This window comes from Epinephelus lanceolatus, chromosome 17 (genome assembly GCF_041903045.1).
Source record: "Epinephelus lanceolatus isolate andai-2023 chromosome 17, ASM4190304v1, whole genome shotgun sequence".
Taxonomy (NCBI): Eukaryota; Metazoa; Chordata; class Actinopteri; order Perciformes; family Serranidae; genus Epinephelus; species Epinephelus lanceolatus.
In genome coordinates, this window is record NC_135750.1 from 17,323,524 (window position 1) to 17,351,246 (window position 27,723).

Below are 27,723 nucleotides of genomic sequence, written 5' to 3' on the forward strand. Positions count from 1 at the left end.
TATGTCCTTTTGTTGTTTGTGATATTTATGATTTTTTTGTTTACTTAAACAATTAATATTCCTATTATTACTGTTCGACTGGTCATCGGTTACTTGAATGCGCTGTCATCTGTCATTGCGACTTCTGACAGTTGTCAATCAGCTGTCAATCAGCTGTCAAGCTGTCATGTGTTTGCGGCTCAGTCGATGCAACTTATTGTCTGCTATGCAGAGGATTGTGGGTCGGAATAGCCAGAAAAGAATGCTAGCTTGCATAATGCAAAATCGGACCAGATGTAGTGGAACACCCTGGAGTTTTTGGCATACTATGTATTGGGACATACTAAATCTTTTTCTGGCATACTATTTAGTATAGTAGTATGGGGATTGAAACCTGATTGGAACGCACTGTAGTTTTTCTTTGTTTTTTCCTTCATGTAGCCCAGGAGTGGCAACCTTCACTATAAAAAGCACTATTTTTGTCCAGAAATTATTTTAAAAATCTCTCTGGAGCTGTAGTAACAACACCTATTAAATTTAAATTACCCTGTCAAAATTACAAATACATCTAAATGGGCATTCATTTATATATTTTTGCCATCAGGTGGCACTACAGTGGGCTGTTTATGATTAGTTGGAACTTTAACTTTGCAGAGTTGATGGTAAAAGCAAATTAATCTCTTCATTCACACTTCAGTTCTGTTTCCTCTTTACTTTTCTTGGATTTGTAATCCATAACTAGCCAAGCTAGGGAGATTCAAGACTACTGTAGCCACCGCTGCTGAGATTAGGCAAAATGTAGAGGACACAGTGCTGGGCTGAAGACGATTGACGCATATTTTAGTTGCTGAAATATGTATGTATAGGCTAAACATTTTTACAGTTGGAGAATGTCAGAATCGCTCCAAGGTGACAGCACTGATAAGTGAACATTAAAAACACTGTAACTGATTTTCATGATTTTTTTTTTTTTTTTCAAAGCCAAAAGGAGCCACTGAGGCTAAAGAGCAGCGTGTGGCTCCAGAGCTGCTGGGTACCTACCCCTAATGTAGCCTATGATAAGACCCAAAGTATAAACAAAAACACATGTCCTTGGACCCTCACAGCAGATAAGAAAAAAAAATATATAATAGAACCCTTCAAGCGAGAAAAAACAAATTGTCATATAAATGTGTCTATCTGACAATCTTGACCAAAATATTCCCTTGCAGGAGAGATGTCTTCGGAGCTTTTTAAAATTATAGACATTTTGCGGTTCAGCTCAAAACATACGTTGATTTAGTCTATATTTATCAGAAAGTGTAAATGCCAGTGTTTTGTGATGTGATGTTTGCTCAGGAGACACAATAATCTTACCAAATAATATATGAGCGTTGTTAGACTCCACATTTGATGGAACAAAATATAACTTTCCCAGAAGCTAAACTTTTAAGAAGCTGCTTCTTCTTTGTATTGCATTTAAAAACTTTAAATTTGCATATAGTATTCTAACAAACATGATGAATGTAATTGGAATTTCTTTCTGTGTGTTTCTTACAGTACTTTCTTACTAGCCACTGTGGGTGGAGGTGTATGAATGGATCATGCTTTACATTGGAACATTTATCTATTTATTGTAGATATAACATAGTGTCAAACATGTTATACAGTTAATAAGAGCTTTGATGTTTCTCCTCTTGTTTCAGTCCCCCATGTTTTTCTGGCTTATTCTCAGCTGCTCTCTGGTGTGCCAAAATGTTGTGTTGTTTTTGATCCAGTGGGTCCACGGTGGATTATGATGATTGACTTCCTTCCTAACTCACTCTTTGTAAGATATGATGGATGCAGCCTCAGAGGCACAACCAAGGAAGGTACAAGAAAAACTCTGGAAAGGGCACTTCCCTTGGCGGTTCCCAGTTAGGCTGCTTGGGATGTAATTTGCTGGAAAATGCAGTGTGAAATACCATGATGAGCTGTGCAGAATGAATCTATGTATGTGCGCTGATGGTATTACACACTGACATTTCAAAAAATGTTACGCTTTTAACCTGTTGAACCCTCAAACGTTTCTTTAGGAAATCCTTGATCTAAAGTAAAGCTGAGTGTCTTGTCTGCGCAATGTGCATTTGTCATGTTTGTAATAAGAGCACTTCATGATTTAATTTCAGTTTGAATATTGTATATTAAAAAAGTATTCAGCCCATCAACATGGTGAGTCATTCCTCATTTTGAAATACCCCTGGGATGAGATTGTGTCGTCTTTCTCTCTATCTCTGTGTCCAGACACACTCACACACACACACACATATGGACAAACTGTCATCACCCTGGTCCCATCTGTGTTTTTCACAGGCTACCTGGTCTGGTTTAGTCTAATCTTTTTTGGTGTGTGTACGCTGCAGGCACAAAAGTCACAGATGTCTCTGCACAGTCTGCGTCAGTTCACTCCACATCTTCGCTGAGGCTACAAACTGCAAAGAAAAGGATGAAATGAACTGCTTTGCCGGAGCTGACTTTGATTGAGTCGTGTCTTTTAAATCCCAAAGTGTCTTATTGCATCTGTGAATCTTCCTTTTCCCTCTGAAGAGTTTCATTAAAATGTACAACCCGAAAAAAACACTTATTTTCTGTTGTTCTTTTTTTATCCAGTGTTTTTGAATGACCCCGCCTTTCCTTGCCTCACCTTAAGATTCTTTGCTGACATCAATTTCAAGCCCATGTGCAGTAAATACTGTAGACTCTGACAGGGGCGTAGCACCAGATTCTGTGCTCTATGAATAAGCAGTCTCTGTGGAATCCTGCCTTTCCTCTCTTGATCCATGTCTCCCTCGTGCACCTTTTGAATTTTTTTTTGACAGAGTCAGTTTGCTTTCTGTCCCTTTCTTTTCTTTATCTCTTTTCTGCTTTGAAACCCTGATTTCCCTCTCTTGGGGAAAGAGATGACAGTGTGCGTTGGTGCTCCAGCAGCATAAGCACCCACTCAATCGGCACTAGCTGCGTTCAGAGACAAATCCTAGCGCAGGGGCAGACTATAATTTTACACCTTTCAGGGGTGAGAGGGGCCTTTCACTATTCTTCTATACAAAGTTCAGGCTTCCAAACAATTTGTTTAGCCATTTTTAATTTAGTTATGGCACCAATTTATTATGAAAAAATGCAAACAAGGCTCTTTTTTAGGCCCCCTTCTTTTGTGGCCCTGAGAAATCAGTCCCACTGCGATGCCCCTGGATTTTGAAAGGAAAGACTATCAATGTTTGGTTCAACTATTTTGTGTCAGACACTTCATTTTCTCTGCTTTGGGGATTTTTTGTGCACCAGTTTGTGGTGGAAATGTCCCGCTACTGCCTGTTTCAATCGTAAATTGCAGCCATTGCATTTGAGGTTGCATACTGCCATCAGCAACTTTATCGGAGGCATTGCAGTTCCCCAAACTAAAAAGCCCTCTGCTTCTTTCTTGTTTTCTTTGACAGGGGCAAATGCACATTTTCTATATATTAAGGAGGACATTTTGCCTCTACGACTATGATGTCACAATCCTAGAACACAAAGCCGCTGCTAGAAAGACATGTCCACGAGGCTAGATATTCAGATAATATTGGTGCCAGTGAAATGACTAATGGCTCAGCACTTACAATCAGCGTCTCTGCATCAATGTACACAATTAGCCCTGGAAGCTCAGCTAGTGTTCTCCTCTCTAAGCCAGACATATCAGCTTTACCCTCAGGGCATCCGAGTCAGTCAAGGCCAGTCGAGGGGCCTCGGAGTACACAGTCCACATTATGCGGAGATAGCAATGTGACATGCAGACACATGATGCCTCAGAGAGAGAGCGGCTGACTGACAGGAGCCCTTCTCCTCGTATACAACCGCCTGTCAGTCTGTGCTCATCATCTGGAACCAGCCCGCATGGCAGGAGTGCAGTTCTCCCATGTGGATTACTCTTTTAGATTGGTTTTCTGGTAACACAGGCAACAGTAAAGTCAGTGGATATCAATACTGTTTACTACATGTTCCCTGCTGTGGGCCACAATCGATCCCTGTGGATACAAAAACCTTGCAGCACACGGCAGCTGGACCGTCGTTTTCAGTACTGGAGGAGAATTAACTACAGTAGCAGGCTAAAATTTAGCATTTAACCCAGCACGCTGTCAGACGTTTAAAACATTGTCAGTATTTACTCCAGAGCAAGCCACTCACCAAAAGTCTAACAGTATGCATTTATACAGCGTGTTTATCTGAAACCCGCGGCACATGTCCTTCCCCTGTCCTCTCTTCATCCCAGCAGGCTCTGTTTAAATGCCACAGAGATGTCAGTCACCTTTACAGACTCTATATGTGGACTGCAGCACTCGGAAGTCTCCTCTCTTATTACAATGTCATCTCTGGTTCGGAGCTCTGTGACAAAGGCCCCCTTTCACAGGCGTTGCGTGTCTCCTGAGTTCGATTAGCTTGGAATTCCAGTGTTCCGGATGGGAGGATCCAGAGGCCTGGAGGCAGACGTGCAGCCAATGACGAAACACCGCTCACCCCTCTCCCACTTTATAAACACCTACAGTACTGTACCAATGACAGAGCCAAGGTGCTTTGCTCAGAGCACTGAGACTCAATTTCCTGGAAAATGACACTACTTCTACACAGAATGTCCTTGGAATGCTTTTATTTCATTTCGAGACACTTGAGATACATTAGAGGAAAATGATACTGTAGATAAGGAATGGAATCATTAAGAAGGAAATGAGCAAAATTCTGTGATTAATCTGTGTTGTGTTTAATCAGTGGGTGTTAATTTGAGCGGGGAAGACAGATTACAGTTTCATTTCTTAAATAATTCAGCCGTCAAACCCTTAATTATGAGTGTGTTGGTGGTAGGTGAGGAGGTTGGGCTTTGTCAGTGTCTGCAGACAACAATTAACTTATTAGCAGAGGAGGGGACCCTAGTCACATGACTTGGACTCCAGTCAGACTGAAGTCTCAAATTTGACTTTGATCACTTGACTTCAGATTGAACAAAATCACAGAAGACTTGCACCTTGACTTGACTTTAACACCAAGGACTTTTGATTTGAAACTACTTGATACCTTCCCCCAAGCCTGCAGATTACGAACTTGTGCCACCAGCCAATTCATTTTCCTTGATTTCCTGAATCAACCAACACTAATGCTGTTCATTCCCAGTCAGCACTAAATCCCCCAGATCCACCTTGAACCAACCCAACAGCATCCAGTCAAGTTGCAGAGAACCATGACAAACCAACCTTACCTTTGTGAGTGCTAATTGGAAAAAATGATACCAAATATAATTTCATTTGTGTACAAAAACTACAAAATGGTCACCAAAAAAACAACTGCAGTATGCAAAACATGCAGTTCGAGAACTATGGACGGAAACGCAACAACATCCAATCTCGTCTGACATTTTAAGTTGCACAAAGAACAGGGAGCTGAGGCTAATATTAGCATAGTTAGCGAGCTAATGTGGGCGCTATGAGCTAATTGTGGTACTGCTTAAGAGCGCTTTGTCCTATTAAAGTGCAATGTCAGCATTATGTTGTTATGATTAATTTCAATTGTACTTGTTTTGATAAACAAATAAACAAATTTTAAAAGCACTCATGATTTTTGTAAATTTAATTTATTGTTATTCTGTGTTAAAATGACATTTCATCTGCTGAATAGCACAATATGACTTGTTTAAGACTTGAAACTCAAAGTTTAGGACCTGGGACCTCCCTGTCTTGACTACAGACTTGACTCTGGACTTGAGTGCAAAGACTTCAGACTAACTTGAGACTTGCAAAATGACTTGGTCCCACCTCCCTTTATCAGCATTTATGCAGCAAGAGGGTTCCTGGTTCAAACCCCGGGGTAGGGGAGCTGTTTTGTGTGGAGTTTGCATGTTGTCCCTGTGTCAGTGGGGGTTTTCTCCAGGTACTCCGGCTTCCTCCCACAGTCCAAAGACATGGTTAACTTGTGACTTTAAATTGCCTGTAAGTGTGAACGTAAGCATATGCGGTTGTCTATTTTTATGTGTCAGCCCTGTGATAGTCTGGCAACCTGTCCAGGGTGTACCCCGCCTCTCGCCCAGTGACACCCGGGGTAAGCTCCATCTATCCCCCAACACTATACCAGGATAAGCAGTGATGGATAATACATGAATGAATGAATTTTAGACTGTCTTTGCTACATGTCACATCAAATTATCTCTTTAAACACTGGTGACAAATCAAGTAAGCTTCACCAAACATGTCTTCCTGTCACCCTGGGAACAGCAAAACATATTTTTGTTGCACTACTTTCAAAGAACAAAGATACAACATGAAACAGAGGTTTAACTAAATCATGCACAGGCAGTGGGAATGATATGCATAGATGATTAACTGCAAAGCCAATATATATTGAGAAAATTGAAGAATGGTCAGTGAATGAACTCCATTTGCCTTTCGGTGTCTCTCGTTTATCTGTGCAGGATCTGGTTCAGAAGTCTCTGCAAAACAGGAAAAACAACAATGTTACTGATAACTCCCCCCCCCCCCCCCCAAAAAAAACGATCAAGAACACATCTATCTGCACTCACACCTCCCTTCCTTCAATCTCTTAAGAGCAGCTCTGCATCACACAGGAGCAACTCCCGCTGCTAAATTGGCTTTCACTTCCATCAGCCTCACCCCCGAGGTGGCCGAGCCCAGGTAGGGGGAATAATTCTAGCTTGCTATCTGACCAAACACACTGCTATGCAATCACCCTCCTCTCACAGTGTAACCCAACAGCTGGAATCTCATTTCAGCCAGCATTCAAACCCAGCCACCCTCCGCCTCTCACTATCAGACCCCTCTGTGACTCTTCTCTGGACTCAACCTCTCTCTGTGTGTGTTGCTGACTTTCTGACAAAAAAAATGAGGCCTCTAAAGCACACACGACTCTGTGTTTATCGTGACGGAACACACTCCTTTTTCTCCCAATCTCGCTGCGGTTGAGCCCGGCTAATAGCTTCATTTGAGAGGTGGCGAGGTCACACTGGCATTGTAACACTCGCGGCTGCTCCATTTCCCCGAGAAATAAAATGTTCTCTTACAGAGCCATTTGACGTCACACTATGCTCTGTAATTGCTGGCTGTGTCAGTAAACCACACAGCGCTGATTCACTGTAGAATCACTGTTTAAAATGAAAATTGTTGGAGGCCTGGGGCAAAACTGTTCCCAGTTTACTTAAACGTTGGCAAACAAGACAGGCCAATCATCTTGAGATCATCTTGAGTAATAACTTGGTAAAAAACACACACATATTCTCTCTATTACACAAACACGCCATCTGAAAACGATTGTGTAATTATCTGTAAGAGAATGGAGACACCTCTTCACATATTTCACATCTCACCTGACTGACAGGTAATTCATTGTTGTGGATGAGTTGTAATGGGAGTGTGAGTGAAGGCGTACCCTCAAGTGGAGCTGAATGGATCCGTCTGACACTGAATGTCCTGAATAGATCATTCGTTTGCCACATGCCCCTCACTGCTGGAGGACATGGGTGCTTACTGTTAAAGCAGGTCCTATGCATCACCTCAACAGGGGCTCTAAGTAAAATAAGTTATGGCTGTGTGACCTTTGGCTTCTACTGTACTGAACGCCAGAATGAAACCATGGGGTAAGAAATGAAATGGGCTTAGCTGTGATGCAAGAAGGGTTTAGTTTTAATTTCTTTAGGCCAATTGTTTCCTGATCTGATTTTAAAGAATGCCCCAGTCACTAAAAGGTTAAAGATTCCACATGAAATATAACTTAAATGGATGGATTTTAATGCTGAATGCACATTTATTTGGATGATAATCCAGTGTGATAAATGACAGAGGATCTGGCTTTAGCAGTCAAACAGTGACCTCTGCTGGATGATGATCAAACCATGCTTCATTTTATCCTTGTGAGCGATGCTTATATACAGGGACACCCCTTTGAAATACACCTAACACTTCATGTATACATGAGTATGTATCATCTAGATTTTATCTAATTACAACAACTTCTTATTCTTCAAGAACACCAAAATAAACCAAATATGCACTGGTTTTGTTGAATGCTGCTGTTTAAATTTGGATATCTGTTTTTTGGTTTAGTTTGCACTGACGTTACTTATATATATACTCTTGTTTAAGGTTATATTGCATATTTTTGTCTGTATTTTAACATCTTGGGACCATGTTTGAAATAAGCCTTCCTTTGAACTGGTGTGTGCTCTCTGCTTCATTATAAACCATACAAACAAGGCAGAAATTAGAAAACATAAATTGAGAGGTACACATTCCCCCATATTAAAATGTGCTAAAAATGCCCGCCACCCCCAACATATTGATAAAAATCTAAAAAAAATAAAATAAAATACTGCTACTCTATAACAGGCAAACACACCACTGTCCGGAATAATCTATAGAAAATGTAATCAAATCAGAAATAAAGTGAATAAATTGTCATTATTATTACAATCTGTTCTAGTATTATGGTGTACTGCAGTTCTGTGTGTGGTTTGTCCAAGTGGTGTTGCCGTACCCCAGCATTACACAGCTCACAGGTGTATTCAACTATCATTAATGTCTTTATTATGTTATATTTGTAAGGTAGACTACATTAAGTGTAATGTGTGTGCTGCATGGGGGCAGGGGTGCAGACTTGGTCCCCCCTGTGTTGACTCCATGGCTGGGTGGTCCCTGCATTGAGACCCCTCAGGTTGTCTGGGACTGGTCTGCTCTCTGTTTTCAGAGTCTAAACTTAACATGGAGGAGTTTTATTCATCAAATATCTGGAACAGCCTCCAGGGTAACTGCGGGTCTGCTGTAACACTCTTTTGTTGCTGCTGCCTTTAATGAAATCAAATATTTATTCATTTCTTGCACTGCACTGTAACTTTTATTCTTGTATTTTTTATCACCTGTCATATTCAATCTTAGCTTGTTTTTCTTTTCTCTTCTCTAGGCTTTTTTTTTAATTGTATTCAAATGTACTTTTATAATGTGTTTCTTTTCAACGCGCAAAAGAAACACATTATAAAAGTATAACGTAATGTAATGTTAATGTTTTTGATGTTTTGTGTCGAACACTTGGATGTTTATGATGTTGCTGAAATGTGCTATACAAATAGACTTGTTTCATAGATCAACAAAAAAAAAACAAACAAAAGAAATATCATCTAATCAAGACTAGATAAGATAGACACTAGATAAATTAAAATATTGTTGCCATAAAATATACTATCCAGACACCTGTTTTGGACATTTCTTATCCCCATCCATGATGAATCTAGGACCTTCAGTGCCTTGTGGCCAAGTTTTTGTATATTATATTTGTTTTTTTTTTTAATAAGAACAAGAGCTAATGAGAAATCCAAAAAAATAGACAACTTACTTAACAAATAACATTAAAGGTCAAATAATAAAAGAATACGGTATGTACAAATTTGAAAATTTCATCTTTCCCCCTTTTGCCTTTTCTTTTTTTCTTACTCTAATTATCTCCACTTACACTCCACTTCACTATTTCCGTTAAGTCTGATTTTTTTTTAATGTCAGAGGACCAAAAAAAACAAACTAGGGTGACTGCCTAGGGTGCCTGTTGGAAGATCTGCCACTGTCCGCACCCACAAATATAAAATGTTCAAGTTTAGGGTGAAGTGAACTATTTGATCTGACTTTTACTTTTCAACACTAGAAAATAAAGTGGAAAAAAACAAAAGTTGTGCCTCAGCGCTGCCCACATCCTGGGTGACAAATGAGTGTGACTAGACCACAGCTACAAACATCCACACCTCCAAAAAAAACCTCCTCATCAACACCATTTCTTGCAAAAAAAAAAAAGCTTTCTAATTTTAACATGTGACCCTGGTGGAGTGTTAAACAGCATGGGATGCCGTCAGAAAACAGTGAACCCGTCGCAGCATCATTATTTGAGTTTTAATTTGACACATTTGATCAACGTTTTTGAGCAGATTTCTGCACCAAAAATAAACCCCAGCTCTACCTTTTTAAAGACGTCTGCTCGCAATCTGTTGGTTTGTGATACAGCCCTCTTTTTCTCCTCGTCTTTCTTCTTTGTCACCTCTGGTAGCTTGTTGTAAATCCTACAGACACAGAAAAGGCAAATTCATACAGGGCAGGGGGAATATGGCATCAGAAGTCTGAGGGTGGCTGAGCTATGCCAGCAGATTGGCATACTAGAGACAAGGTATTATCTAGTGAGACCACAGCCGGCAAAAACCTGGATCTGCTGATAAACAGGTCTCACACAGACTCCTTTTTCACTCCCACAACTACAGCCAATTTGTTAAGAGATCCTTCAAGTCAGATAGTGTCGCTACTGAAAAAAAATTACAATGGGCAGCCATCATCTGATCAGGTGTGCCTTTCCAGATAAGGCAAAGGGGGGGAAAAAGACGATAAGGTATACAGAGGGTAGTTCATATCTGCTGTCAAGACATTTGGACATCAAACATCTATTGTATCCATACAGTATGTAGGTGTGTGACTGTGCGTCATGTTTGTGTGCAAACCTGCCGCATGCATGGCAGATATGGCAAACAAACTTGATGGATTTAAAAAAAGACAGAATAAACAAAGAGCAAGGAGAGACAGAGTGACATCGTCTGACGTGGGTTTGGTCTGGAGGACTCACCGTCTGGACCTCAGCTGCATCTCTCTGCCTGATATAGACCTCTCTCTAGGCTTGAAAAGGTTATCTAGGACATGCACATACACACACACACACAAACACAAACACACACACAGGAATAACAAATAAGAATTAATATGTAAATGAATCTTGAATATGTTAATGAACACTGAGGGCTGTCTGTGATCTCTCTTTTTCAGACACATTTGAGCATTAACACCCCCCCCCCCCACACACACACCCACACACACACACACACACACACATCAAACACCATACAAAGCCATATCCAGTCCTATTAAGTCTGACTTTTCTGTCTCTCACAGATTGAACTGAAGTGAATTGGCAGAGTGCTGCCGCTCAGGTCAACAGCACCAAGACTCTTTGTTCATAATTAGACTTCAGACTTCAGTCAGAGACCAGTGTGAGCTATTCAAGGCTCCTTATTCCACGACCCCTCTGTGACCTTTCAAAAGTTGGAAAGCTTCAGATACCTGAAGTATCATCACTCCCTGCTTTATTAATGTTTTACTAAATGGTTGAGCGGTGAAGTTTACCGTAAATAAAAAATGACCATAAACAATCTGCTGTGATGAATGTGTATCAAAAAAAGTGTTAATGCTGGTGTATTCAGAAAGCATTTAAGAAATTCAAGTATTACCCAACCTATGCAGAGAATCAATTCCCCGTCTCGCTTTTAAAAATCCCATATTTTCTTAAAGCAGACAGAGAATCAAACAGCTGTGTTAAAACTGCTGAGAGAAATGTTGGATGTGGTGCGCGCTCACTTCAACCGAACAAAGCCTTGTCAGAGTTTATAAGTCTGACAGCTTCAGTATGAGAGAAAGACAAAGGAAAAAAAGACGGAGAGAGTGTTTTACTGAATATATAACAGTATTTCCTTCACAGAAATCATAATATACACCTTTATGACATCAAACAACATTGCAACAATTTTGAAAAATACTAAGTAAGACACCAAACGGCGCAGAGGGACACGTGAATCTATTCTTCTGTCTTCTTTGCTGACAGAGAAGACAGGCGGTTATTACATCTTGCCTGATAACTCTTTATTTAGATAGTTTACAGAGTACTATGCTGCAGTGAATAGTAGAAGTTTAATGAAATACTTCTGAGACTATGCAGGTTGTTTATGATTTGTCACAGATCTCTACAGATAATCTGATAAACATCAGCAAGGGTGTCAAACTCATTTTAGTTCATGGCTCACATACAGCCCAGTTTGATCTGAAGTGGGCTGAACCAACATCTCCAAACCTTTCCCTTTCTTTTAATGTAAAGAAGTCCATTCTTCAGAAAAATATATGCAATTCAAACAATATGTCCCAATTTCTTCACATTCACTGACATTACGTGTACATTTTTCCATACACTTCCACTCATGTATAGTGTAGTAACATCAAACTATAGTGGAAGCTGTTAACAAAGCAGGTTAAGTTATTCCCTGCTTTACAAACCATGCAGATGAAAAGTTTTGGCAGTGCCTTAGTTATATGGCTCCACCCAGGGGCGTACGTGCAGACAGTGCAGGCAGTGTGTTTGCGCTGGGGCCCTTGAGTTAGGGGGGCCAGTAGAGTAGTAGAGTGGGCCCTCCAACAATGTGTTGGGTGGAGAATGATTGACTGCCACCTTGAAAAAGTAAATGCTTTCAAAGAAGAACTCTCATTAAATTAAAAACAGTGCCATTTGCTATATATGCCCTTGAAAAAGGCAAAGCCAACTATTAAAATTGTTAAATTCAATTAATAAATTTCATGTTTTCTTTTATATTTTCTGATATGCAATGATGATTGCTGAGAAATATTTATGTTGGTGTTCTCCAATGTCAAGTCTCTGATCATGTGACAGGACGGTATGTGCATGATAGCTAGCGTGCACTGGGGCCCATTGTAACTAACTTATGCCACTGGCTCCACCAGTATTGTTTTAAGATAGAGGTCTGATACAGATGTGTTTGTATTGAAGCTGCTGACTAACAGTGTTTTGCACAATCTTTAAAATATCTTTAAATATAAACACACTAAATATTGATTGTCGTTTCAGAGAGCTGTATTCTGGTCAGAGAGGAAAAGCCTCTGAAGCTGCATCTTACATGAATTAGTCTACTAACACTTGCTCTTGACCCCTTTTAGTCTTTACAAGTGCATCGATATTAGGTGTGCAGAGTCATCCAGTGGGCCAAATTGGACCATTTGGTAGTCCAGCTCTAGCCTGCAGGCCATATGTTTGACACCTCTAATCCAAGGGATAAAGAGAAACAGCTGAATTGTTGAATCACAATCAGTAAGCTGTTGAAATGGTACAAATACTGTATAAATTATCTGTAGGCAGACTATTCAAATCATACCAGTTTTGGATGAAAGCTTGTTTAAACCAGGCATTTTGCATAGAAATATGTTTTTTAATGTCCTTTACATCAAAGGTCTAAGAGAGAGAGAGCTGTAAGAGAGATGGAGTGGGGACCTCCTACTTCATATACCTTATAAAGTTGCATTGCATATTAAACTGGGCAGATGGAGGGTGTCAGGCAAAGGGCCATATCAGCTTCAGACTGCAGTCTTGACCTGTATTTGCTTTTCAGGTAAGTGAGGAAGGAAACTCCACTTTCACAAAGATAAGTTGATGCAAAAGGCAAAATATTTTTGGATCTGTGTTAATGTTTGAATTTTTGAAAAGAAAAAAAACTTTCAAAAAATTATCAAACAGTAATTTGGCGGCCCCCCTGCAGTAACTCTGGAGACCCCTAGGGGTCCCTGATCCCTGTTAATGACCAAGGCTTTCCATCATATCTGGCCCCAAGTTCTTCATTTCGGTGTGCCTCTGTGCTCTAATTTCATTTTTATCTGTATTTGTGAGTTTATATATAAGATGTTCTCTTTTCTTCCATATGACAAATGCTTGTTTGTTGTATTTGACCTTGTTTAATTCCTGGCTGCAAACCAGTTTTGTGTGGGATAAGCAAAAGTTGGAGCAAATAGAAAAGAGAACATCACATTTATATTCTAGACACTTTTAGTCTCAACTTGTGTGTATTCCCTGCATACAGAGTTTCAGAGGAAAAAATGCTCCAACTGATCTGCAATACTAGATAATGGCCAGCAGAGAGCAAAGTTGGATAATTGCCACGGCAATATGAGGAGAATAGTATGTCAAATCACAGCTTTTTCCCACATCAGCTGAGGTTGTTGGGTTGAACATGAATTATTTGAGAAACAGATCAATATGGCATAACTACAACTTCCTTGTTTAGTTGTTTCCCAGTGTATGTGTGGGGCTCCTTCTCACCAGAAAACTATACACCCACTGAAGTAGCCTTCATCCGTGGATTTGATGAATGTGCTAGTCCCTGCAGAAGTGATGTAACGACAGATGGGGAACAAGATGAATATAGAAGACGAGGGCCTGCACTGCACTGGCTCCTAGGAGACCATCTCAAGTGGTAGACTGTGAATTGCTTGCTGTCGTCACTATAGGCTGAATGTCACACTTTCACTTCTACATATGATCTCCAGCTGGCGGCTACTGCTGACATCACGGGTGGTCTGGCAGCAGAACAGAAACCTCCTGATTGGCTGGGCAGGGAGATGAAATTGTATTTTTCTAGGTTACTCAGCTGCACTTACCACTAAGTGGATCTGGGGTGGTGCAGTTCCTCTTTTGCTTGCTTCGATCCTCCCTGAGGCCCTGCACCAGGTCTGGATTGGAGTTCTGCAGCGATTTCCTTCTCCTAGCCCTCTGCTCCAACCTCCTCACCCGACCCTGAGATCGGCTGATGAAGTCTGGCCTGAAGAGCTCCAGAGCCTCCTGGGGCGGGGGAGAAGGATATGTACAGTGAGCTGCTTGTTGGTGGGAAGAACACAGTAGAACTCATAGACACTAATCCTGTGGAAAGAGAAAGGGAAAAAAATCTTCATTGGGGTAGAATCCATTTGAAACATATCTGTAATCTTTTCCTTAACCTTGGAAAATCCTCCTCGCAGCCTCGTAATAGCTGAGAGGTATAGGCAACATGGTAATACTATGCTCAGCTTTAAGGGGGATAAAAGTAAGAGAGCTTTACTCAGGGGGGGAATCTGAATTCTTTAGAAACCTCACTGGATCTTTACCTCTCACAAGGCTGAGATAAAACTTGTTACATTAACTGGGTAGAAAGGAAAATGAAAATTCAATTAAAAGAGGAAGACGGAAAGAGAAAAAGACGGAAAACCCTGAAATCATTAAAAGATTTTTTCCTTCCCCCTCCACTTGGCAGAGGCTGTGTCAAACACCAACTAAAGCAAAAATCCCTCCAAGTGTAAAAATCACCCCTCAAGAGATGCTGCTTCTGTTGTGATAATGTTTATTCCAAGAGTAAACACATTAAGATTCTCTGTGAGGAAAACCTTAATTGAAATAGTCTAATACATCATTCCTGGGGGTCTAAAGGTTCCATATGGCACCGACACTGCACTTTTCCACATCTGATCAGTGCGTCTGAACCGCGTATAACACCGAGCAGCTATTCCTGTTATTTCCTCAACCACATAAATGACCTTTATGTTGTCAGTCTTGTCTGTGTACTTTGTAGAACCGTTATTTGTTGTATTTGCATCCTCTGCGGCTTCGCTCATTCTTTGATACTTCCTAACTTTGATAGATCAAAAGCGGTGGAACAAGTAGACAGTCGCAAATCAATTTGCCACCGTGGACTTTTATTCATTTTTAGCTTGAACCTGTGTGAAATAATCTCCTTGTTAGAGCTGACACAGTCTCCGAAAATGCTCTCAGAAAGAATAACGAACTAAACTACTTGTTTATTGTGATATTGTATTGTAGCCTTATGCACATATAAAACAGTTAAAAAATGGTCAGGGCTTGACAACAAAAAATACCTTAGCACAAGCTCCACTTTAAGGTGAACTCTCAAGAATTTACACATCAAAGTCTGTTTACAGGTCTTGGAGAGTACTACTGTGAAAAAAAAAAGTTGTATAAAGCCTTTTGTGGCTTCGGGAGGAACTGTGCAAAATCTGATAAATTGCCAGTTGGGTTTGAAGACTAAAAGTTTAAAAATGAAAAACATCTGGGGGTGTGAAGGTAGAGAGAGACGGGAGGTTACCAGACCTCTGTAGCACGCTGCTCATCTCTGCTTAAGACTAGCAGCTCAAGGGTAATTTAGCTGCAACTAGCATAACACACAAGTGTCTCCGGCTGCACTTGAGTGGCATTGTGGGGGATGTAGGCAGCAGGTTTTGACAAGGGAGAAGAATGTGTGGAGTAATAACATGTTTCAGTTGTTCTCAATGCCATGGGCAACTGCTAAAGAGAGACAGGTTACAACCTCTGCAGCCCAGTCACCACAAGAAAATGTTGTTTATTTCTGCAAACCACAAATATGTGACGTGTATGTTTTCCTAAAGCCATACATGGCCTGGCACCAAAGTACATCTCTGAGCTCCTCTGCCCCACTTCCAACCCTAGATCTCTCAGATCCTAAGACCAGTTCCTGCTGGCAGTCCTACGATTGAGACTAAGGGGCAACTGTGATCAATTAAGTGCTCCGCTTCTGTAGACAGGTTTAAATCTAAGCCTCAGACCCACATGTTTTCTAAAAACTTTGATTGTCCTTAAGGTTTCTCTTTTATCTTTCATATTTTATTTTCAGATCTTACTATTCTGTGCTTTCTTTTGTTTTTTACTTGTTTATTTTTGCATGTTTTTGGGTTTGTTATTTCTCTTACGTTTTGCTGTTACCATGTTATGTTATTTTATGCATTTTATTTTACTGTTCAGCACTTTGGTCAACTCTGGTTGTTTTTAAATATGCTTTATAAATAAATTTGATTTGATTTGATTCATATGTATCATGGACATTTCTTAAGTTAATCTTAAGTAATATATGAGCTGACTTTGTCATTCAGAAGCTGATGGCGTGGTGGATGGTGAGACACCTGCCAAACCCTCTCCTTGCCAAACTGCAGACCATTACAGACCACTGTTTGAGCCCAAAAAATAACAAATCCAGTTGCTTTTTAGCAAGTCATCACTCGGTATCCACTGGGCATAGTGCCATGAAAGGTGATTGTTTTCTACAAAGTCATTACTGCGTACCTGCTGGGATAGTGCCATGAAAAACGGTTTGTTTTTTATCAAGACGTTGCTGTGTTTTCAGTTGGGTTAGTGCCACCCTCACTGGGTGTTTTAAGCCAAAACATGTTTTTTTTTCCTAACCATAACCAAACCAGATTGTTTTTTCTTTTCCTAAACCTGACCACACAAAAACCACAGTGTTGTTTCAATGTATCTGCTACGTATTAATGTGCAAATGTAACATCTGTGGTTCTGTGGTTTGCAGAAACGTATACTGCCAACATTTATTCAGGTGATTGAGTTAACTGCTACCACATATCACATGCTATCCTGTGATAAGTAGTCTACTCATGTCCCTAGATGACTGGGCCGGTCATGATATTTATGTTATGGACGAAGTCAGCATAATTATCGAGGTCATGTCCATATAGTGTACAACATTGTCCATTAGGTTTACATACGTGTTTGTCTATGTAAGAATGTCAGCAACATTTCAGCCAACACTCCACCAGAATAAACAGCAGGGTTTTTCCAACCATTTATAAAACTTGGGAGCAACTCCTATGTATTTTTTTCAGTGTCTAAGTCAAACGAACAGGAAAAAAACAAAAAATACAAATCCAGCTGAATCCAATTGAACCCAACCAAAGCAAAGCAAAGCAAACCAAAATAAACCAAAATAAAATAAAACAAAACAAAACAAAGAAAAAAAAAAGCGAAAAAACAAACCAAAAAGACATTTTGCAAAATTCTGCTGTAATTTCTGGTTATTTAGGTCTTGGATATTTAAATTTTTTTTCACCATTCCAATTCAGGTGTACTTGCATTATTATGCTATTCTGATGTTATATAAGTGGTATAAAATGGTCTTTAAATGACAATACTATAGTGTATAGCAATTATCTCTTAAACAATATATTGTCCACCAAATATATTTACCATGACAGGCTTGAATTATGTCCATCTCCATGACAACCTAGCAAACTTAATCTGTTAATAAAAGCCATGAGGTGGCCACAAGCTCCAAACAATGTGTGACTTGTGACAAGAATATTTTTGTCAAACTGCTTCTTCCAAGGTCTATGACGAATGTTCAAGCTCAGTGTTAGGTTTGCCTTGGAGCGCCTCTAGCTTGTTCCTATTGTGCATTAGTATAGGTAGATATTATTTGAACTGTGGCTCCTACTTGGAGGCTGAGAGTCTTGGCTGTGCCTTCCAGAGAATTGGCCTTAAGTTGGGAACGACAGGTTTGATCCGAGACATGTTGAGGCTCCAAGGAAGAGTCATGTTGTTGTTCCTCTGTCTTTTCTCTCCCAGCTTGCTTGCTCCAAGTTCTGGAGTCCACTTGAGAGACACAGAGAGAAGTGAAATGGCTGTAAACTTTAAATCGGAAAGTCACATCATTCCCAAAGAGAAAAGAAAGGAAACAAAAGTAGAAAAAGTAAAAAGTGGATTGGAGAGCAAAGAACAAGATTGTTTTCACAGGGTAACTTTCACAGGGAGAAATAATTTGAAATAGATGTGTGTTTGTGCAGTTTGTGATGCAGTTTGTTACAATTTGATGTTATATAAAAGACATAGAGTGAATGTAATTCAGAAGACTGTATTCTTCCTCTTACACTCAGTTATAGCACAATTTGCACAATGTTCTCGAGTTCTATCCGAGCTTTTATGATCCGCAGAAAGCAGGAAAATGAACAGACCTCACACTGACCCTTACACACACACACAAACACACACTACCCCCACAACTCATAGCGAGAAAAAACCCAGAGGGAACATGAGTGTGGCCTATGAATAATGCAAAAGATGACAGTGCATCCATCCTGCACCCGTAACCCCATTCCTCTACCTTCTGTGGAATACATATCTCCACAGAATTCCCTGCCATGACCATGTGGCACGTAGGAAGAGCATCATTACATGGTCCACGAAGCACACGCAAAAATGTAATGTCGCCAGTCAAGTTATTGCTACAGGATATGTCTTGCCCTTCAGACAGCGGACTAAATGAAGTACCAAGTGAGAAGAACAGAAGTTTAAAGAAGAAAACGCATGAGGGTATGGGATGATGCAGAAAATAAATAATGAGTGTAGAGAGGGCTTTAATTATTAAAAAGTGTCGTGTTGCAGTTGTTTTTCTTGAGACAGCCAAAGTAACAGGGGAGGCAGGCAGGTAAAACTGCTTCAGGCAGTGACATCACTTTTTTTTCTTTTGTCATTGTGGCTGCGAATTCCGGTACAGTATGAGTCTACTAAGTGTACATAAGGTACAGCAGATTAACTGTACTTATCAATATTAATTAATTCAGCTTACCTGTGCTGCTACAGTAAACCTGCCCAGTTGCTAGAAGAAAATATTGCCATTGTATGTTTTGGCCAACTACAGAAACGTTAAATTTGTATGTTTCAGATGTATCATATCAGTGTTTCTAAAGATATAAGCTGACTTTGTCTTTGGGATGTGTAGGTCAAGATAGATGGTGTGACACTGAGGAAACTGCCAAGCTGCAGATCACTGTTCAAGACCAACAAACAACAGAACTGGCTTTCTAGCCACCAAACATAGGTAGTTTTTTTTTTAGTAACCTGTCACTGTGTTTCCTGCTGGGATAGTGCCATGAAAAGAAGTTGTTTTTTGCCGTGTCAATGCTGTGCTTCCATCAGCAACAGTGTCATTAAAAAGGATTTTTAATGAGACACCGCTGCCTATCCAATGGGGCCACCAAAACCAAGTATTTAAAGCCAAAACATGATCTTTTCCTATCCATTGCCAAGTAGTTTGTGTGCCCAAGCTAACCACACCTTAACCACAGCATTATTGAAATGAAGTTTAAATGTATCCCATACATAATAATGTGCATATGTAACCTATACGTAGTTTGCAGAAATGTAAAATGCCAACATTTATTCTGGTGATTAGGTTTCTAAACCCTGATATTAAAGAAATGGTTTTGACAATTTGGATAGCACTATTTTTGGATATACTATTATATTTACTTTTATTATATATTTTCTTGTGGATGCAATAATTGATACCTTTCTCATGTCTATCCATTTAATACGAAGCTACAGCCAGCAGCCTTTAGCTTAGCCTAGCTTAAAGAATGTAAACAGGGGAAACAGCCAGACTATCTTAGTCAGGTGCAGTCCTTTCTTGTGTGAGATTTCCAGGCAACCAGCAGAAGCTAAGTCAGATAGTCCCCAACTTAAGGCCCTGATCGCACAGAACGCGTTCCAGCACCTATAGGCAGCTTTGTAATTGTTTTTAATGAGAATCAAGCTCTGTTTTTTTTTTTTGCGTTACGATGTGCCTTGCGTTTCTGTGCTCTGCGTGCCTCACATTTTTGCCCGAGCACTCTGAACTCCTGGAATTGAAAAGACTTCAACTCAGAGTGGAAAAACGGCCCACGTCATTTCTTTTTAGTTATCTTTTTCCCCATTGTACAAGTGGATGATCTGAGAGGCGGGCCTTCTGTGGTGGTCACAAGTTTACAGTTGGTAAACAATAGAGGAGAAACTGGTGGTAGCGGTTGCTGGATACCGCTACTATACATCCCGACGATAGTCAGCAGGTTGTCAAACTGCCCCAGAGTCATTCTAAAATATGCCTGGAAACAGCCATCATGAAGGAGAAGCTCCTGGACCAACTGGTGGTACACCCCATGATCCACCCTCTTTTTAAGGGTCTCATGTACCCACACAGATCTCTGTCTCCCTGTGACCAACACATTGTTTACAGACAGCCTCTCGGCCTCAACTAAGCTAAGGCAAGGTAACAGCTGCTGGCTGCAGCTTCATACTTAGCATGCAGACATGAGAGTAATGTCGACGTCCTCATCTAACTCAGGAAGAAAGCAAATAAGCATATTTCCCAAAATGTTGAACTACTCTGTTAAAATGGCATAAATGAATTAATCAGCTACCTCTTAGAGGCCCAAACCTGCAGTGTAACATCCAATTCTGTTGCTTTGGGACTAGTATCATGTGTTACTTCCCATTTATATCACCCCGAAGACAGTCTGCCACAACAATTAAACCGGAAGCTCCACAGTGGCATAAACCAAATTATAGTTCTTAATACAGCCCTCATATAACCTCGATCCTATCCTCACTTCTGTACCAAGAGACCTGGAGAAAGACTGTTTAAAATCATGCAAATCCAGTCTAGTCAGCCCACTCTTAATATATACAGCAGTTCATTATTTAAGATTTTTATATTGAAGTGTTGGAAGTCAGGGGAGGATAAATGAAAGTGTTTGTTCTTTATTTATATCTGCAGTCAGGCTGATTGTGTGTGTACCAGTTGGGATTTATCTTAAACAATATGAATGTACAGTAGGAGCAGTGTGGTGGGTGGGTGTGGTCTATTAACAATGCATGAGGTATAAATCAAAAGAGAGGCAGATTGGAAAAAAAAAAGACTTTCCAGCCTCTAAGACCACCTTGGCACCGCATTCAGCTTGCTGTTACACCTTGGAAATGTGATCTTATCTAAAATAGCTTAAGAATATACGGGCCACTGAAAGGAATACACAGATCAATCGCAAAAGGTACTTTAGATTCTCACTTCTGAAGCAAGGGGATAAAATTCATACCTGGGCCAATATTGGAAGTGTGCTGCCTGTGCCTGAAATTGCTACGGATAGGGAAGGCTGCCTCATCTGCATTCCCCTTCTGCCTGCCAGCCTTTGTGTTTGAGGGGCTTGGCCCTCTGAATGACAATAATCCCAAAGTAGTGCTGTGGCGCTGTGTGCCTGAATCATCAGCCTTGCTGTTAACACCATGAGCGGGTGCTATTTGCTCGACCTTGTGGCCCCTGTGCTTTGATAGAGGGCTTCTGCTGCACTGATCTGAACCACTCTCTCGGCCATTGCGCTTGTTTCGCCCCAACATGGCCGCTCTGGGTCTCCCGTAACCCTCATTTATTTTGCTTGGTTTGTTATCTGTGGAGGATCTGAGGCAGGATGAGACACCGAGGCGAACAGACAAGGTAGACCTGTACAAAGGGGGTCGACCTGCTCTTCTTTCCTCTAGTTCCACAAGGGAAATGGAAAGTGACTTGTCCAAAAACAAAACAGAGCTAGTGGACCTCAGTGGCACCTCAAGATGGATACAAGACCGGTAGGAAGGCTGTGAGGACAGGTTCATTAACGAGCCACCTATCCTGTCCAGCTTTCTGTTGCTCTCTGTGCAGTTCAGTCTGCGTTGTACAAGTTGTACTTTCGTCTTCCCTTGATCTCTCACTGCCAATCCATCAGCTGGTGAGTAGGCCTGTCTGAACTCATTTGGCTTCAAGACAGAAAGATTCTGTCTGCACACGTCCGTTTGGGAGTTTGACACTCTCATTGTGCTCGTGGGTATGGATGAGGCTCTTCCTTCAAAACTTTCCGGTAGTTTCAGTGGAGTTGATGCCTTCACAGGCTGTGCTGGAGAGGATGGATACACGGGGTCCTGTGGTGACAGCAAAATCCTCTGGGCTGCAATGGTGATGGAGGAAAATGCTGACTTTGGCCACCGTTCCACCACATCTGGGACACTCGCAACCCTGGACAGGTTAGAAACTCCCCTGTAAGATCGGCTATCTGCAGTCTGAGCGGAGGCAGAGTGTGTTATTGCTCTAAGAGACACACTCTCCTTCTCCTCTTGCCCCCGCCACACACCCCATGACAGGACATTCCTGTGCAGTGAAGCAGTGACATCCTTACTTGAGGCCTGCGAAAAGAGAGAGAAAAGGAAAAAGACAGCTTCATATCAGAGTTGTGCCCAAAGTGCGCAATTTACTCCTCTGCAAACTGAGAGACTGTGTAAGTCAAATTAAACCGACAAAGACGACAAATTCAAAAGATATTAGGCGCTGTGATGTGGTTGGAGGGACTTATTTTCTGCCCGACTTGTTTCTTGATCTATTTCTGTTGCTGTGACAATGTGTAACTTGATAGGCAGCACTTGGGGACAAATTAGCCATGACATTTAAAATGAACAATCAAGATTTGTCTTTTGAAAAAACAAAAACAAAAACACTACCAGTCTCTCCCAATATTTCTATTTTTTTTTTAAAAATCAGTTTAAAGAATCCAGCAAACTCTGTTCACATTGTCGGCTATAGAGTATTCTGGAGTTATACCTTCTATCCTGCTGCTTTTGTACCCAAGATACCTCATCGGTGAACATTTTTCTTTCTCTCTGTTTGAAGGGCAAACAATTACAAATCTTCCTCAAACAGCTCTAGTGTTGGCTCACATTCCCAAGACCCAAATGTCAGGAGAGTTTTACACAAATATAATTTTGCTTAATGAATAATTTTGTCTCTTGTTTGAGTGTTATTGTTAACTGTGGTAATGGAAATCTAAAGATATCACCTCATTATATCAGAGATCAAACAACATATAATTATGGAGGAGACAGTATTCTGTGACATATTCAGACATGGAGTGAAGGAGGTGACATTGATGCAATTTTTAAAAAGCTAGTGTGCACTGTATAAGTCGCATGCATGCTTTAGTAAAGCACACAGCCGCTTTAGGTACAGTTTTGTTTGTTTGTTTGTTTGTTTATTTTTACAGGGACAGCACGCAATTAAAAGTAATTGCACCAGAGTTAGCTATCAGCTAATTTGCATCTGTTGTCCCTGAGCAGGTAGGCATAAAAACATCAGCAACAGAACAGCAGATACACCACATAAGACAGCACAATGCATAAAAGTCCATCAGCGTGAGGAATAAAATCAGTATGATGAATGTGATAATTACAGAGCAATCACTGGAGATGACACTATTGTGCTGACTTTAGCCAGAGCTTAAGGTTGGTTGTAATCACTGTAATGCTTTCTGAGTCTCTAATGATTGTGGGTATGGAATTCCACTTCCTCACTACTTTAACAGGGAAGGCATATTGACCAAAAGCTGTCTTTCTGTACCCGGTCACTGATGCTCTGGTCCCACTGCCACTGATGAGATAGGCCAGGAATCCTCTAAGAGTAGACGGTGTGAGATCATGAATGATTTTAAACAGCAGGCATATATCAGAGTAGAATAACAAGCTATTGAAATTGAGGAAATTATATTTTTTTGAATAATATAGTTGGAAAACGGTCTCTAATTAAGTTGGAATCTCAGGTGTTTTAAAAATGCATGGCGTTCAGATCAGATTTAACTTTATTGTCACAGCAGGGACAACGGGATGCAGTTAGCAGATAACCAGTGGAGACAGAATGTGAACAATGTCATTAAGTGTTCATTTTCTTTAACCATGTATCCTGTTGAGGGTCATGGGGGGCTGGAGCCTATCCCAGCTGACACTGGACGCGAGGCACATTACACCCTGGTCAGGTCGCCACACTATCACAGGGCTGACACATGGAGACAGACAACCTTTCATGCTCACTTTCACATCTACAGCCAGTTTAGAGTTACCAGTTATTCTAGCCTGCATGTCTCTGGACAGAAGCCAGAATATCTAGAGCAAACCCACACTGACACGGCAAGAACATGCAAACTCTGCACAGAAGGGCTCCCCCACCACAGGTGCTGTACGAACCAGGAACCTGTAAGGTGACAGTGCTAATCACTGTATCACTATGCCACCCTGAATAAATATGAATACATTATATATCAAATAGTCAATATAGACAGAAGATAAGCATAAATATGCACACTCCTCCACGACTTCTCAAAACATCTGTTCAGATCTGCCAGCAGCACTTGCAACGCACACTGTGTCCAATCTGCAGGTTTCATTTTCACATGCATGCTTTACTCAAGGGCACACATGCTTTAGTGCTAGAGATGCTGTCCCCCTACCCAAGCAAATTTCAGAAGAAATCCTCATATTATAGGTCAGTTTCTGTTTTTCAGTATTGAGATAAGCTGGAAAAACACACTTTAATTTCCACCTCTACTCTGACCAAGCTGCAGCATCCAGGGCTGAAAAATGAAACCACTGTGGAAATGCCAGAAACGTCAGCTCCTTGAATGACCACCTGAGACCGACTCGGGTCAATCCCTATCGACCCCCATGTTTAACTGATTTTTTTACAGCACAAATAAACATGTTTACAACCTACATAAAATGGTTTTCATCTCTATGGCTAATTTCAACATTCATGACAACTGTACAGGGGATGAATTTTTATATTCTTCACCCCTTTATATTTTATTAAGGCTTAACGTTACGCATATTCAAGGCCCTGGCCACTTAAGCAACAGGCGGCCTGCAAGGCGTCACTACAGTCTGTAAGTCAGATCCACCCCTCGCTCCGCCACATCTCCAACCTCCAACCTCTTGCCTAAACATGTAACCTGGAAATCCAGATGCCCCGCCCCTAGAAAATTCAAATTTGCTCTGCACGGCGATCTGGCCCCGACGAGCAGAGCCTGGTGAATCACCATCGGACCAATCAGATGAGTCTATCTGACAGAGGCGCTCTGGGCGGGCGTAACATGATGAGGACATGATGAGGACAGCCGTAGGAGTCGAAAAGTAAACAGCCAAGATGGCAGCTGCCGAAGGACCACGTCCATTCAATTTAGCTTTGAAAGAAACGCTAAACCAACTACACTTATCTTTTTCCTTGAGAGAGGAACAGAAGACTGCCCTGGAAGCCTTCGCTTCCAGGAAGAACATTTTTGCCGTTTTACCGACGGGATACGGCAAAAGCATATCAGTTAGCCCCACTCGTCGGCAAACCAATGGGGCTTAGTGCAATGAATACATCACCTTGTTTTTTGCTCTGCTATCCAATTGCGTGCGGCAGCATTCAATATGCCTCAGTTAGTGCCGCCTCTTGGGTAGGAAGGGTGTATTGGTGAGGGCCAGACTCAAAATCTCTCCAGATTTGAGTCTGGATTTCCAGGCTACTAAACATGGTCACTAGCTCCCAAAAACAAGATGACAATGACCAAAGTACCAAACTCGAGGCTTCAGAAGAGTCTCCAACATCAATAGGTGACATCACGGTAGCTTTGTTCATTATTCTTATACAGCCAGACAAAAACACATAGATGACACATCCATTCTAGGCCTCATCTTCAATAATGATGAAACCTAGTACCACACTGAGGTACCCAAGATGTCACGAATAATGAAGCTACAAACCCTCACTTCCTGCTTATCTATCTATCTATCTATCTATCTATCCGAATCTCTAGATAAACAGTAACAATTAACCTCTTACAACACTTACTGTCTTCCCATTCTTGACCACATTCCTCCAATGAAAATCAGAGAGCTAGTCAAACACCCTGCTTTGGCCAAATGATCACACGTGATGCCTGAAACAACCGTGCAGAAAATTGGAATGCAAATGGAAGTTGATAAAGTCTGCAGTTTTTCCACAACGCTCTCAAAGAATATACAGCAAACTAACAGGGAGCAGTGAAAGAGGCAAGATCAGCATATATTTCAGACAGAATATCTAATATCCAATAACCATAACCCCAAAGTCCTATTTAAAGTAATGAGCTCTGCTCTCAGTGGACCAACCAATTCAGATCTTGTACGTGGTAATGATTGGATAGAGACATTTTTCTGCTCACTTTATTCAGAAGATAGGGAGGATTCAGTGTCGAATTTCACCTGATCCCCAACATCCACCCACATTCAACAATGATTTTGTTTCTTTCACCTCAACATTTCAGCACTTAGTAAATCTGTTTCTCATATGACATCCTCTACCTGTGTTTTAGACAGTATCCCAACAAAGTTTTTAAAAAGGTATTTATCACTGTTGTCCTTTTATTTGATTAATTATTACTAGTTCTCCGACTTCTGGCATCTTTGCAAATGTTTCTAAGCATGTAATTATTCAGCTGCTACCAAAACACCCTAATCTGGATCAGTAATTACTGACCAATTTATAAATGACTGTTTTTATCTAAGGTGGAAAAAGTAATTTTAACTGAATTAATCTCTGCTATTGTAGTTTTTCCTAGATCTCGGCTTGTGACCAAACATGATCTGGGCTTTTGCTATTAGACCCCCCAAACACCCTGCAAACTGAGTTCACACAGGCTACATCATTAGCATCTTTTAAATCCCTTGTTAGAACTTTCTTGTACATGAAAGTATTTATGGGTATTTAATATGCTGCTGGGTTTTATCATCCCTCACTGGTTATTTTTTATATATTTTTTAAACTTGAATTCATCCTCCTGTTTTGATGTTTTTATGACCCCTCTGTTGTTCATATTTTATTTTATCTTTTTTTTTTGTCTGTCTTTTTTTCTGTAAAGCATTTTTTAACCTTGTAAAGAAATGTGTTATATAAATGAAGTCCATTATGATGTGGAATATAATCTGAGAAAGGATGCTGTTTTGTGAGACCTTCTTTTACTTCATTAAACCTCAGTTACCTGAGTACTGAAGTGCCATGGGGCAGGGGAATGGTGTCGTCGTTGCTAACGTGTGTGTATGTGTCTTATGGAAGTGCGCACGAAACAACTGACTTAAAGCATGCGGATGCTTTAGTAAGATGTGTATCCGACTTAGACCTACTAAAGCAAGTGAGCAACTTACAACGTGCATGCTTTGTAAACATTTTTATGCCTCTGCGCCAGCAATAATTGTGGCTGGAGTCATTATGTTTTCTAGTTGTTCGTCCCATTCTCCTTAATGTGATATCTAAGATAAGAATGCAGGAGGGAATTTTCCAAATTTTGGCACAAACATCCATTCACTCAGTGTTAAAATGATAAGTGAAAGGTCAAGGTCACTGTGACCTTGTCTGTCACATTCTTCCAGGTGTTATATCTTGAAACACCTTGAGGAAATTTCTTCAAATTTGGCACAAACGTCCACTTGGACTTGTTGGGAATAGAATGATGTTATGTGTTTTACTATAAGTTGTGTTTCACTATATAAGTTTTAGATGTGTGAACAATGAGAATACTGAGATGATTTCAGCTGATCTGAATGTGTTTGCTTTGCAGAAGTGGAGAAGTACAGGAGAGGAAGAGACATGAAGTCTGAGGAGCACATACCGCAATGCTTAGATAATTAGTTTCATATATGGTAAAAAGAATA

At 40.6% G+C, this 27,723-nt stretch overlaps 1 protein-coding gene across 1 annotated transcript in view; it reads right to left on the minus strand.

Annotated features, from left to right (window-relative positions):
* Positions 1-5,571: 5,571 nt before the first annotated feature.
* Positions 5,572-27,723, minus strand: part of LOC117247917 (uncharacterized) — a 28,953-nt gene continuing 6,801 nt past the window's right edge. Inside the window, exons 3-8 of the mRNA XM_033612573.2 lie at positions 21,300-22,416; positions 17,888-18,045; positions 14,256-14,436; positions 10,615-10,678; positions 9,964-10,063; positions 5,572-6,442 (exon numbers count right to left, since the gene is read on the minus strand). Coding sequence (XP_033468464.2) covers positions 6,413-6,442; positions 9,964-10,063; positions 10,615-10,678; positions 14,256-14,436; positions 17,888-18,045; positions 21,300-22,416 — 1,650 coding nt within the window. The 3' untranslated portion in view covers positions 5,572-6,412. The remainder of the gene's footprint in view (positions 6,443-9,963; positions 10,064-10,614; positions 10,679-14,255; positions 14,437-17,887; positions 18,046-21,299; positions 22,417-27,723) is intronic.